Source organism: Apus apus, chromosome 1 (assembly GCF_020740795.1).
Source record: "Apus apus isolate bApuApu2 chromosome 1, bApuApu2.pri.cur, whole genome shotgun sequence".
Lineage (NCBI taxonomy): Eukaryota > Metazoa > Chordata > Aves > Apodiformes > Apodidae > Apus > Apus apus.
Window position 1 is genome coordinate 123,456,151 of NC_067282.1, and position 14,267 is coordinate 123,470,417.

General features: G+C 39.2%; 1 protein-coding gene across 18 annotated transcripts in view; it reads right to left on the minus strand.

Moving 5' to 3' along the window:
* Positions 1 to 14,267, minus strand: part of INPP4A (inositol polyphosphate-4-phosphatase type I A) — a 124,426-nt gene that overhangs the window by 10,279 nt on the left and 99,880 nt on the right. For all 18 annotated transcript variants that reach the window (XM_051610459.1, XM_051610449.1, XM_051610393.1 and 15 more), the window contains 7 exons: positions 10,485 to 10,657; positions 8,948 to 9,071; positions 8,155 to 8,281; positions 5,821 to 5,961; positions 4,372 to 4,469; positions 1,461 to 1,573; positions 610 to 764 (listed from right to left, as the gene is read on the minus strand). In XM_051610459.1, the coding sequence (XP_051466419.1) occupies positions 610 to 764; positions 1,461 to 1,573; positions 4,372 to 4,469; positions 5,821 to 5,961; positions 8,155 to 8,281; positions 8,948 to 9,071; positions 10,485 to 10,657 (931 nt within the window). The remainder of the gene's footprint in view (positions 1 to 609; positions 765 to 1,460; positions 1,574 to 4,371; positions 4,470 to 5,820; positions 5,962 to 8,154; positions 8,282 to 8,947; positions 9,072 to 10,484; positions 10,658 to 14,267) is intronic.

Sequence of the window (14,267 nt, forward strand, 5' to 3'; positions counted from 1 at the left end):
TAATTCTGCAAACATCTCTGCTGCTTCAGAATACAGAACATCATTATTTTGATAAGACAACAGCACACTGACATGTTGTGATGAAATTTGGTTGTGTTGTGAAACACTCATACTGACGTTTTGCCCAGTAAGCAAAGTGTTTCACTGCTAAAGAATACGTGTGGCAAACCACTGCAAACTGCAGGTGTCTGTGTTTCCAAGAACGAAAGACAGATCATCCCTGAGAAATCTGTCTGATCTAGAACTAAGAAACCCAGTGCTATGACAGTTAAGGTCACTTTGTCATTAAACAGCTTTCAAAGAAGCACCAGTTTCCTGTTCCATACACTCAGCATTATGTGAAAAAAGGTTTTTACATGCTTCTCTGAAAACACCCAGTTCACTACTGAAAACTGAAGCCCATCTGATGCAAATTTGGTTATAACCAGCTTTAGCATATGCAACTCACTAACACATGCAAAGAAGGGATGAATTCTAGCAGCCAGTTTTGTAGTTTTCTGGCTTTGTTTTACTTTCTTTTCCCCCCTTTTGATAGAAACAGAGACCACCACTCCTCTGCAGTTTGCATGATTTCTCACTTAGGAATAAGTGATGCAGTCAAACTCTTACCTCCTCATACACTCCAGAGCCTGGGTGAAGACCTGTGGAGCCATCCCATGTTCATGCTGTAGGATCAAGCACTGCTCTAAGGTGACTGACATGGCAGTCCTATCCTTGGCACTTTTACAGCTTGTAAATCGAACGCCATTTAGTCTGCGGCATATCTAGAAGCAGGACATAAAATTCATCATTCCTTCCTCATGTAGAATCTTCCACCAAAGAACACACCTGCACTTCTCCTTAGAGAGATACAAATGTTGTGCTGGATTTTGATATCAAAAGTTTTCATCTTTCTGACAGCAGAACTTTGTTGCTTGAGTTGCAGGGAAAATACTGACGTGGAAAATATATTTTATCTCCCCATGTCTCAGAGGAGACTCTGTGGTGACCTTATAGCAACTTCCAATATCTGAAGGGGGCCCACAAGAAAGCTTTCGTAGGGCTTTTTACATGGGTGTGTAGTGAGAGGACAAGGGGGAGTGGTTTGAAGCTTAAAGAGGGGAGATTAGGAGAAAGTTCTTTCCTGTGAGGGTGGTGAGACACTGGCACAGGTTGCCCAGGCCCCTCCCTGGAAGTGTTCAAGGCCAGGCTGGATGGGACTCTGAGCAACCTGGTGTGGTGGGAGGTGTCCCTGACCATGCAGGGGGGGGTGGAACTATATAATCTTTAAGGTCCCTTCCAACCCAAACCATTCTATGATTCTTGTGTCTCATTCTAGAGGATGTTTAACATGGCAGCACTACCAAGCTAGATGCAAGCAAATTAAGAAGTATGAAAATATTGGTAATGAAAAAGGGGAAAATACATACGCTTACAGAAAAACAGCTGAACTATGCAGAGATGCTCAGATTAATAAATACCTCAGCAGCTTGCCAAAGGATATCAACATTCTTATTTTTCCTTGCATGTACATTCTGTCCTAGAAATCTTAACAGTTCAGGCAGGCACGTCTGACTACGAGATCGAGGTAGACCTATACGACAAACAAAACCAACTCCAATTATTTGTCTGTATTCAACACTTTTACAAAGTTATATGAAAAGCATTCCTATATTCCTGTTGGAAACACAATCATGTTTTCTTAAAACTATCAAACCTTACAACATTTAATCCAATTCTTAGTTAGTACCACCAGCAAAACAAATTCAAGTTTAATTAAACTCAACCGGAAAGATACATTCAGGTTATTTAAAAATGCAGGGGCTCAGAATGTCACAGCAATACAATAACAGAGTGAACAAAGGAAGCAAGACTGGTATAGTATCTTGGTTTGTGTGTCACAGATGTTCCCACTGTTCACAACTGTATGGAAACATGTAACGGCTTGTAGTATCACTCCTCAGAGGTGACAGGATATCACACGAGTTTCCACAGAAGATCTTTTGTATTCTGCTCACATTTTCAGTTTTAAATTTGCAAGCTGAATAAGTTTTCAGTTGCAAGAAACATTCTTTCCAATAGGATATTGCACTCCCACAATTTGTTTATTAATACCTCTTCACAAAGTAGAAATAAATCAGTGGAAAATTTTCAGTATTTCAGAGTGCTTCCAGCAGTTGCCTTACATGTTCAAAGTGTCACACATGATCTCTTACACATCTAGTAAGATACTCAGAGACAATCAACAAGTGTTAAATAGGTTGGGTTTTTTTTTCAGTGTGGTAACTACCAGAGGGGACACCAATTAGGGCTGTGACTAGATAAATAAGGTGGTATACATTGTTAAAAAATGACTATGACAAAAAAGAACCCCTCGTGGGTGATATATGAGGTTTTGTTTTCGGGCTACATCTCTTCTCACAGCAAACAGTAGCTTAGCAATATTGTGTCTATCCTGGCCTGCTCTGCATGAACTATACACCTAGAAAGGAAGTAATACCTGTAAATAAAAAGAAGGCACAGACCATCTCCCCAAGTATTTCTGAAGACAAGGAGAACCAATGAAACAATGACAAGGAGCTAATGAAGCTAAGAGCAATTCAGTTTGTGGACATTCTGCAGTGCTCAGAGCAGAGACAACACGCCTTCAGACCTTCCTTATGACAAGAATAGTCCTAGGTTTGTTCACATAGTCTCAGCTTTTCAGAAAGGATCTCTGAAAAGAGATCTGGTGGGTATCCCAGACACATCTGCTGAGATACACACAATATTTTTTCACACTTCTAATAAAAACTTTCCCATTTTTGGTTTGTTTTGTTGGTTTGGTTTGTTCCAAAACAAACCATTTGTCCAGGCTGGACTGCAAAGCCAGGTACAGTATGTCTGCATTTACCCAGGACAAACAGTGAAGCAAAAGAAAGGTTTATCAGAGGGCAGATTTTCCTCCTTTGTGGTATTAATTTCATGTGGCAAGGATCAGTATTATCAGAGTAAGGGAGAAAAGGCAGGTAGACACAGGACTATTCTGTTTTCTTTCAAGTAAAGGTGCATATTAATGCCCTTTGTCCAACACTGCATGCCAACCTGATTCACAACTTCACATTACTTGAAGAAAAACTCTGGTATAAAACACCAAGTGTTACTGATAAATGAGAAAATCAAGGTCATGGCACTAGTGCACTTCGAAAACAGAAGACAGTAAGTATGAAGTTAAAGAACAGAGTTAAAAAAAATTGAAAAGAGTAGGATAAATAATAGGACTGAGAACAGACTGCAGCATAAAAACAGAATTTCAGGAAAAAAGACAAAAGCTGAAGGATTATTGGATCAATATAAGAGGTTTGGGAACAAGAGAAGCAACTGAAGTAAGAAAAAAAAACAAAATCAAAGAGGAGAGGAAGGAGCTGAATGGGAACTATTACTATGTAAGACTATGGACAGAGACATGAGATAATGGAGAAAAGCAGAACAGAAATCACTTTAAATTTATTAACTTTTGAACTTTACAAGAAAGTCTGATGCAGGCTACTATATTAAAAATATAATATAATAATATATAATTTTTGCAGATGATTTTTCTGCATAATGGATTATGCAGGATTATGAATGCCTGGAAGAATGGAAATAGTTTCTGCTCTCAACTGCATCAAAACAATCCAGGGTAAGTGAAAGTACAAAAACATGTTTAATAGCCAGAATTCTCACTGCCCTGTTGAATGTTACTGCTTTTGTATTTCTGCCATAAAACTGCAATTGTGAGACCCATGAAATTAGCTTACAAAAGGTTTGATACTAATAATAGTGAACCCATTAATTTTCACCATTTATGTGGTCAAATGTAAATAACATTTATGCTGTTGCCTCCCAAAAAACACAGTAACAAGCAGGAAATCTTCCTATATAAGCAGTAAAATTCAAGCTTGTAGCTATTGTCTTTCTCCCAGGAGCTAGACTTCTGTGCTGCTGGCTGCAGGTGCAACAACTACAGGGAAGAGCCAATGGATAAGCAGGGGAAAGTGATTAAGTTCCTAAAAACTGGCGATTGCTCTCTGTGCAGGTACAGAGAATGTCGTCAAAACTGCACATAAAAGTGTTGCTGCTATGACACATCACTTCTATGCCTTCCCCTCACAGCAACCTAACTGCCTAGCACATGTGTATATATAAACATAACAACGAGTAAAGCCAAGTAAATGAAAAAAGGAAAGTTAATCAGACTGACGTTTAAACCTCTTGAATCTGCTCTACTGTATTAAAATGGAGTTGCATCATTTCTTGAACGTTACTAATGTTGGTGTATCATTAATATGAAACAACTAACATGAAACAAAAAAGTTAAAAAAATTAGCCTGAATCTTCAAGCAAATTTGCCATTAATTACCAAATACTTACAATCATCAGGCAAAACTTCCTTGAACTGCTCAAAATACGAATTCAACCGCACTAAACTTTCCATGTTAATTATTTCTTGCAGTGAGGTGTCTCCAAACCTTTAAAAGGTGAGGAAAGGAACAGTTAAGCCCAAGGTAAAAGGTTTCTCATCTTCAAAACAACTGCACTTGGCAATATGACTATCAGAAAACTGTTTAAATATTCATCTCGTGAAATTCCTAACCATTCAAATGCAGAGTAACATGTAACAGAGAAGTGTTGTAGTGATTCATTACAGAAAAAGAAAACCTGTAAGTATGAGAGGAAAAGTGGGAAGGTGAAAGAAGCATTTGTACTTAAAAAAACCAGTACTTAAATTTTTTTGCTTTTGTGTCTCTTTCAATATTAAATACCCATCTGGTAAATAACTTTGCCAAAATTCAAACTTTTAATAATGTATTCAATAGTTTAGTTCATAAGCTAGTAATAACCATAATATCAGTAGGTAGGATTGAGAACTTTGACTTCAGATATATAAGTAAGAAATATGGATCTAGAAACAATAAACAGTGAATATAATAAATATGGTCAACAATGCCACAATTAATCTCATCTAAACATATCTACATACATAGATACACACACACAGCATTGACATCTGTAACTGTACTTGTCACTTTGGGCTGTCTTTCTAGGCAATACAGGACAACAGTAGCTGCCTTTGTTATGTTGAATGACTTTTTCTAGTTGTCCTCCATCTTACAGCACACTCCAGCCCAGTACCAAGGCTGCTCTCACAACATGCATATGCCTGACTTCACTGGAAGTGACGTATATCTCCATTAGAGAAGTGCTCTGTCAACATATTCTTTACAAGATTTCGCCATAACAGAGAAAAGCTCTGGTGGCTCTCCCAAAATTGAACAGTTTCCTTAGGAAATACAATCACATATTTTTCAGCTTTACAAAACCAGTGTTGCATTACAAAAGTACTGCAATGATGTGTTAAAACAAAGGTCCACCTAGCCCATTGTCCTGTTTTTTTGACAGAGGTCAGAAAAGGGTGTAGGGGAGTGCAAGAGAGCAAATACACAGTGACAACTCAGAATGATCTCTCAGCCTCTAGTGACCTGTCACTCACAGAGGTCTGCAGTTACAAGCAGCACCTCTGTTTTAAACAGCCCATGAGAGATTTCCTCGTCTGCAAATTCACTTCTGAACCATGCAAACTGGCACTACTTAAACCCATGTGGTATTACATAGCTCCACAGCTATGTGCCATGTAAAGATGGAACTCCTTTTGCTTGGCTTGCACTTGACAGCTTCATTTAGCATTTCCTTGTTTGTGGACTGGAGAAACTGAATCACCGTTCGTAATGCAACAGTGCAACTCCATAGAGACATCCTTCCATCAGAACAGGAGATTGCTGAACTGCCATTAAGAATGAGCTTGCACGAGTGACTACATACTTCTCTGCTAGAGTTTGCTGCTCATTGATTCCCACGTTGAAAAGCACAGGCTGAACCCTCAGCAACATGCCGCTTTGAATCTCTCGCGGCAACAAATCAAACAAGGCGCTTGGCAGAGGGATCCTCACATTAAATCCATCCCTACAAATAAACAAGCAGCTATTAGACATAAACATCAAAAAGCTACATTCGGAGCACGTGTTATTTATGTAAAGAGGGCTACCATCCAGAAAATGATATTACTATTAAAAAATATATCAGTCAAAACTGAGGACCTTAAGGAACTGCCACAGCTTGCTCCTCATCAGAAAAGCTGTTCTAGTTAAAAAACAAACCTTCACCAGCCTGTAGTGTTGATTTCACACCCTCATGGATACTTCAGTCAGATCTGCTAATTTCCTTACAAAAGCCAATTTTGCTCTGCTTGTTAATACTGCAGCTCTTGTACCACTTGGGAAGAAAAAGCCAATTTTGGCCTGTTCCCATCTCATCAAGAGTAAAGTGCATTTGATTTTGAAGTGATAAGGGCTAGTAATGATGCACACGCATAAAAGGATACATTTTTGGGTACGCTACATAGTCCTGACGTGTCTGAGTAGAACGATAGAGGCAATAATAGTAGTGACTCAGGTATAAATTGAGAGGAGAGCTAACAAAAGCACCCATACAGAACTTTTTGACTTAGACCTACAAGCTGTTCCTGCAGCAAAAGTTACCTCGGGTCAGCTGAGCTACAGCAAAGACCACTGTGTATGCTTTATCTCATGGCAAGTGTGGGGCAATGCAGCTTACCTTCTGCTGTAACACCAGTGCAGACTAAGGCATGTCATATTACCATATATTAGAACTGTCCAGACACACTGTGTGTGCTGTGTGCTAACCTGTCAGCAGCAATACCTGGGTGCTACATCTAAGTCTCTACCGTGCAGAACTCTCAGGTACGGTATAATAACCTCAAGTATAGCAAAAGAGCTCAGAGGTAATAATAAGGTAATTAAAATTGGTCTGTCCCACATTTACATTGGATGGATGCAGAAATACTATTCAATGTTTGAAAGCAAATACCTATTTTCATTTCTAAATGTAAAACTTCCAATAGTTTGCACCAAAATGAATACACATTATATCTTTCTTCTCTTTCTTGAGTAAAATCTAGACAGGAAAATAATAAGCAACATTATCAAGCCTGAAACTAATGAAGACTGGTTTCCTGCTGCTTAGTGTCCTATAGGTAATGACAAGTTTCAACTAAAGATTTTCTTTAAAAGGAATTTTCTGTCAGCCACTTCCAAAGGTGTCAGCAATTTCTGTAACATATAGGATCATGCTGTAGGCCTCCTTCAGTCAGGGCACTTGCATGTGAACTTTAACTTAACAAAGCTAATCTAAATGTTTTTATCTTTTGAGATTCTAGCTCTTTTTCAGATGTGGAGGAAGCTGGGCAAAGCTCCAGTGGAGCTTGGTAGAGCACACCGTAATCAAATAAGTCTTATTTCCTCCAGAAATCAGATTCAAAGCTAAAAAAGCCTGAAGACTCTGAAATACAGAAACATTGCCTCTGTCCTTCCACAGTTTCATCCCCATCTGTGAACTGGCTCCCTCTGGGCAAGAACTCTATTGCAGGGGCCCATCCAGCTGATGCACAGGCTGAGGCATTAAAACTGAAGTGCAATTCTGTTTGTTGTAAACACTTCCCATCATAACACAGCTGGAACAGATCACTCCCACTCCACTTTGGGAGGATGTACACGTTTGTTACTTTAGATTTTTAAAACAAAAATTGCTTTTAAGCTCAAACTTGAAAACATCTCTTTTCAGACAAGTGGCCAAAATGAGCAGCAGTCTAGTGTTTCACAAGCATCTGTAAGTTAAAGGCAGCTTGGCCCTGATAGTTTGGAAATTGATCCTAAACAGGCCTCAGCAGCAACCTGCCAACTGCCTGACACATGTTCTGTGTCCCGCTGTGCTAACTTTGGCCCATTACTCAGTAGCATACAGTATAGAACTGACAAACTGATCAACAGCAAAGAATTTCAGACACTGAGATCAGTCTCAAGTCAGTCTGAAATTTAAAAACAGCACAAGTGCTTAGGTCAAGATATTTATGCATAAAGCAATAATGCTATGGTTTGAGCCTTGCCATATCTCTCCTCTCAGCTTAGCTCCCTGTAAAATGAAACATCAGTAAAAATCAGGAAGTCCACTTCAAAACATTTCTTTGAAGTTCTGAGGAGAAAACCAGCACAGGAGTCCATCATTTAAATGCAGTATCACTGCTTCTCCCATCTGCCGTCTCACCCCACTTCCTGCTCCTTCCCTTCCCATCTTTTTTACCGATTTCCAGTGATGACTGGCAGCATGTCAGTAGATGTATTTGATGTGGCCTGAGTTACTTTAAAGGTTACGTTCCTCAAGTCCATGATTCCCAAACTCATGTCCTCCAGCATTGCCAGCTCCTCACCTAATTCAAGGAGAAAAAAAAATAATCAATAATAATCATTACTTGTTGCACACAACTGTAGGCTCTCATAAAGTTCTATGGATGAAGGGGGTCTGGAGACCAGCCCTTCACCTTGACCTATAGGCTGCAAATAAATGTCATACTGACTTCATGAGTTCAGCAAGTTTAGAAAACACCAAACATCTAAGCACAGTCCAGAGCACTCTCTTTCAAGTAGATTATATGCTGATTTTCCAATTTAGATGATGCTAGAAAGCCATGATATCCACTGTGTTGGAAAAGTTACGGTGTATTCTGGGATTGTTCACTTTGACTGTAGGTCAGGAGGTCAAGAACATTAAAAAAGCATATTTGGGGCAGAGTTTCTCCATTTTATTCCATTTATTTTCTGAAAGAATTATCAATATGATACTGTGTTTTAAAACTTTTGACATTATAAAACATATATAAAACTTTTGACACTTTATCTTCTAGAGGTAATTCAATTAAATGCAAAGAAATCCTGAGCCATTTGCTAGTTAAGTACTCCAGATACAATCTGGTTTTGCATTTCAGTTTTCAAAATCATTTTGTAGTTGAGCTGCAGATTGTCCCAAACACTCATGTTTTGAATGCAGAACTTGCTGACTCAGCAGCTAATACCACCCACTTGCCCTGTGACTTTACCATAAGTGCTCAGCAGGCTCTCAAACTGTGCCAGCAAGCCAATGGTGTAGAGTTGCCTTAGAAATCCATCATCATGCAGGCAGTTCCTCAGCTTGATAATGAAACCACAAATGAGAGCTGTCAGCTGTGGGAGAGAAAACAGAGAGGAGTGAAGTGATTCAAGACAAAAAAGGCTCTTCAGCTCCAAATGGAAACAACATCACATATAAGAGGTGCCAAAAAAATCTGTCAGACTGATGCGCTTTTCCCTTAAACGTCTCTCCTCTTTTTCTTGCAGCTGAAGAGGGACAGCCAACAAACAAAAAACCAGAACATGCAGAACATCAGATTTAGTGCACACTGCCTTCATCTCGCAAGCTCTCCCAAAATGGGACTGCTGTTGATCTCATATCTATTTGTTTCCTGGACATAATCATGTGCATTAGGGTCTACAATTTGTGAATTAAAAGACAGTCTCCTTGGAGAATTGTTTTAGTTACAGATGGAAAAGCAACACAGCTAATTTCAGGCCATGGACTTCATATGTATTTTTTTTATTATTATATTTTAAGAAAGCTTAAAAATGGAATACCTGTTTGCATCATTCAAAGATTCAAACTCCAGTGCTATGAGATGTGCAGGACAAGATCCCAAAGACGTATCACTAAGATCAGTACTAAGATCTTAAGATTATTACTAGTCTTAATTCACTGTGTCAACAAAGTTGATTGCTACATACTATGTACACAGGTGTATGACTTTGTTGCAGAATTAAACAACAGAGAATGAAGTTCTGTTTATGATGGGCAAATATATTCTAAGCATTGAATTTAAAAATGATCTGCAATTTGAAGTGGGTTTTGTACAGAAAAATTCCCTTAGTTTGTCTCTGTAAGATACATTTTTGGGACAACAGCCCTACCAAACCATCTCCAAGAGATGAGCTGCATGAAATAAATGAACGAGATACTGATTTCATGGGGAAGTAGACCCACTACAGAAGTGTAACAGGCAGAAGAAATGTGGAAGGTTTTTTAGTGCAGACCCCTGCTAGTCAGTGGCTCACACAAGAGAGCCCAGCAGGCCCAGAAACAGAACTTCTAGGGGGAAAAGCCAGCACTCATTTCTCTCCTTGTAGCTGGACTTCTCTCCTTAGGTATTGTAGGTCTTGCTGGTTTTCTCAATGCAGAAAACTACAAAAGGGAACTAAGGGAGTACGCTCACAGGATTTTTTTTTCTCCTTCTTTCACATTTTCTGGTTTTAGGTTAGTGGCATTGTGGCAAAGGTAGTTTCTGTAGACAGCACTATATTTTCACTAGCCTGGGTATTATGATTATTTTTTAATAGTGAATGTATATCGAAGGGGACACTGAAGTTATATATTGTCAAATATATGTAAGTGACCAGCAAGGACTGGACAGCACAGTCTGTGAGAGGAGAACACAGTGTTAAATCTGAGAGTAGAATAAATCAGAAATATTCTGGAAACAGTCATATTTCATATAAACCTCAAGACATGTTAAAGTGCAATCAAATGATACATATTTGCTTGCTTACAGTTTGGCAGAAGACAACATCCCTGCGATACTGAAGGCTTAGACAGAGCCCTATTGTGGGGGCACTGTCCTGCATTAATAAAAAGACCATGGCTTTCTTTGCCTTGTCACTCATCATGGCTACACAGTCTGTGAGTGTTGTCAGCAAGGGATAAAGCGCTTCACTCCATTCACCTGGTTAAAAGAAAAAAAAAAATCAGCAGCACTGTAAGTACTTTCTCTGAAACAAACATGCACTAAGAAGAAACTTCTTGTTGCAAGTCAAAGTTGGTAATTCACATTTAGGGCTTCTTTGATTTTAGCTGGCTGCTTACTCCCTGCATGTTATTAATTAAGTAATCTTACAGAGTGAGTATTGCATAAGTAAAATATGGACAGTTTAACTGTCATAATAGGCTATTATGACTTTCCTGACCATGTAATAGCTCCCAGATATGTGCCCACAGAATAGGCAATACAACAGCTGATTTGGAAAGCATAACATAAAGATGAGTATCTATATACACAAGGGTATATAACTGCCTGTGATGTTCAAACACACCATTTCACAGTGCATACATGGACAGACAATATGGAGTCCATCATATCACAGAAATAGTAAACATTTGCTTAGCCATTTCTGTCAATGAAATTTCTCCCAAATATCTTGCCTTTGAATCTTTTGTGGACTCATGGGTATACAATTCAAGCCTCATCATCTTATAGATCCTTGTTGCACCTCAGTGAAGTAAGACAATGCTTATCTCACATTTGCAGCATAGGAATAATGAGGCAGAGAGCTGAAACACTCATATATGTACTCTTTTAAGTGTCCCGTGTCTGCTGAGTGGCTTTGAAGGTTTAGCAAGAAACACTAAGTACAGTGATTTAGATGGGAGTTAGTCAGATCCTTGGAAGCAGCTTGACTTCCACTGATACACACCAGATTAAGTCCCAGAGGGGCTCGGTTCAAGGTCAACACAGGAAGCACAGAAGTGAAACTGAGTTGCTAAAGTCCTATTTTAGTACCCCAAACATTGTGCCATTCCTTCTCCCTAAGAAATGGCTCTGCCTTAAAATGCCCTGCAAGATCAGTTTCTTCCCTTTTCTTCTTTCATCTTTCGTCTTAACCAGCCACCAATTAAAAAAACCCATTTTAAAATCCAAAAAAAGTATTCAGATGTACAAAAAATTATTCAGATGGTGTACCAAAATCCATTCTCTCTGCAATATAAACACAAAATAGAACAGTGCTTTGGTTTTGCCCTCCTTCATGTAAGGCTGAAACAGAAAGACATCTGTCTTTTTAAAGGGAAGGACAATGTGTTTTATTTTTTAAAAGCACTGGGGGTCACAAACAGAACACACACAATCCCCAGCCTGGCTGGCTGTAGCAACAAGGCAATGTACAGATCAGAACCAGCATGAATGGGGTACTTCAAGCCCCTGAAAGGAAGTTGTTGGGGATTTTGACTCAAAGGCAGGACTAAGAGCTAGTAATAATAAACGTTTCTTTGATAAGCAGTCAATGAGGGGAACTCTGGAAGTCTGCTAAACAGAAACATAACTGGCAAGATTAACAGAACTAACCCTTTTGCTTTTGTTCTATGCAGTAGATAGATAACCTAATAAACTACACAAAGGGGAAGTTGCTTGGCTCTGTTCCATTGCCATAAAAAAGCAGGAAACATCAAAAGAACGGGCAAGGAATCACAGCTTGTCTTTTATATTCTATTAAGTGTTTTTCTCTCAAAATAAAACAGATGCCTTAACATGGCTCTGTGAACACTTAAAAGCAAGACACAGATGATGCTAACAGTGTTTCTTACTGCATTTAAGAGCTTTTCTATAAATAAATGAGGATGACAAAAAGAACTGAAAAGATCTTCCAGCACATCATCATCATCTGATTGCCTGCATATAGATACATATATATAGTTATCAACTCAGTGGAGATTTAAAATTTAAGTGTGTCTGGCAGAACTTTATTTGAAAGAGATGTGTATCTGAGGTAATCACAAAGTACACTGGTGATATATTAGCCTGCCTGAAGATAAAGCAATTGTTAGATGTTTTTTTCTCCCAACACTCAGATGCGATACAGTGGGTCATCCAGGGTAATGAGCAAAAAACCTCTGTGCTGTTTATTCTCTTGGTTTAAAATTGTGGCCATGGAAAACAAAACCTTGTCAGTCTGCAAAATGCTAAATGCTTTCTGCTACCTACTTTACAGAGGTGTCACCTGTGTTCTTTTAATTTTTTAGTCAATGGTAGTTGATATTTTCAGTAAACAGGAGTAAAAGGAATTGCACTCCCAGGCTCAAATCAGGTTGGAACATTCCACTGGCAGCATTTAAATAAATGTGACAGGACTCTGAGTGTTCAACTTTTGCCTGGATTCTCCAGTCTTTCTGTCTCCCCCTCATTAAATTTTCCTATGAGAACTTCATTACTGAAAGTATATTTTCTATCAAATCAATCAATGGCACCTTCAAAAACCATGAGGCACTAATTCTAATTTGAAATCTACTCTGAGCTCTGCTCTTACATTCTACGAGCTGACCAGAACTTTTAAAAACTACTACACACTCCATTGGGCAGATTCATATGTAGGATGTTCTGGCATAGGGCCTGAGACAATGCAGATGCAACAAGTTGCTACAGATTTACAACAGCTGGAGACCTAGTCCAAGGTAACTCTTGGTATGTCTGGGACAAAAATCCTGCTTTTTAAGCAGGGGGGGAAGTAACCTGACAGTTAGGGTAATGTGACTGCTTTAAATTACTCCCATTTAAAAAATACAGAAATAGCCTTCATTTATGCACCACATTCATATTTTGCAAAAACTAAAGGGATGTTCCAGGATTTAAACACTTGTGGTCTTTTACTGATTTAAAACTGTTTTTAATGATAAAAGAAAACCGTGTAGACTGCTGAGAAGAGCATGAATATCCTCTGTGGAGATGAAAAGCATACCTACACTGTGGCTTCATTTCCCAGTGGTTTCACTACACCCAAGAGACCATACTGTAACAGTTCAAAGACTAAACCCTTACTGAACTCAGATTAAACTATTCTCAAATGGGAGAAATTACAGCCATCTAGCTGGGAGAGAGTGGTATTACAGAGGCATACTATTCAGACCTTGTAAATGCAACACCAGTGCATTAGTAGGTCAAGAGAGGTTCTCCTCCCCCTCTATTCTGCATTGGTGAGGCCGCATCTGGAGTATTGTGTCCAGTTCTGGGCCCCTCAGTTCAAGGACAGGGAACTGCTTGAAAGAGTCCAGCGCAGAGCCACAAAGATGATTAAGGGAGTGGAACATCTCCCTGATGAGGAAAGGCTGAGGGAGCTCGGTCTCTTTAGCTTGGAGAAAAGGAGACTGAGGGGTGACCTCATCAATGTTTACAAATACGTAAAGGGTGAGTGTCAAGAAGATGGAGTTAAGCTTTTTTCAGTGATGACCAGTGATAGGACAAGGAGTAATGGATACAAATTGGAGCATAGGAGCTTTAAGGTGAATATCAGAAAAAAATTTTTTACTGTGAGAGTGACAGAGCCCTGGAACAGGCTTCCCAGAGAGGCTGTGGAGTCTCCTTCTCTGGAGACATTCAAAACCCGCCTGGACGCCTTCCTGTGTGATGTGCTCTAGGTGACCCTGCTCTGTGGGGGGGTTGGACTAGATGATCTTTCGAGGTCCCTTCCAACCCCTATGATTCTATGATTCTATGATTCAGTGTGTAGGAGTACAAGGAGAAAGGTAAGAAGGCTAATGTGTGATGGGACACATCCCAGTGTGATGGG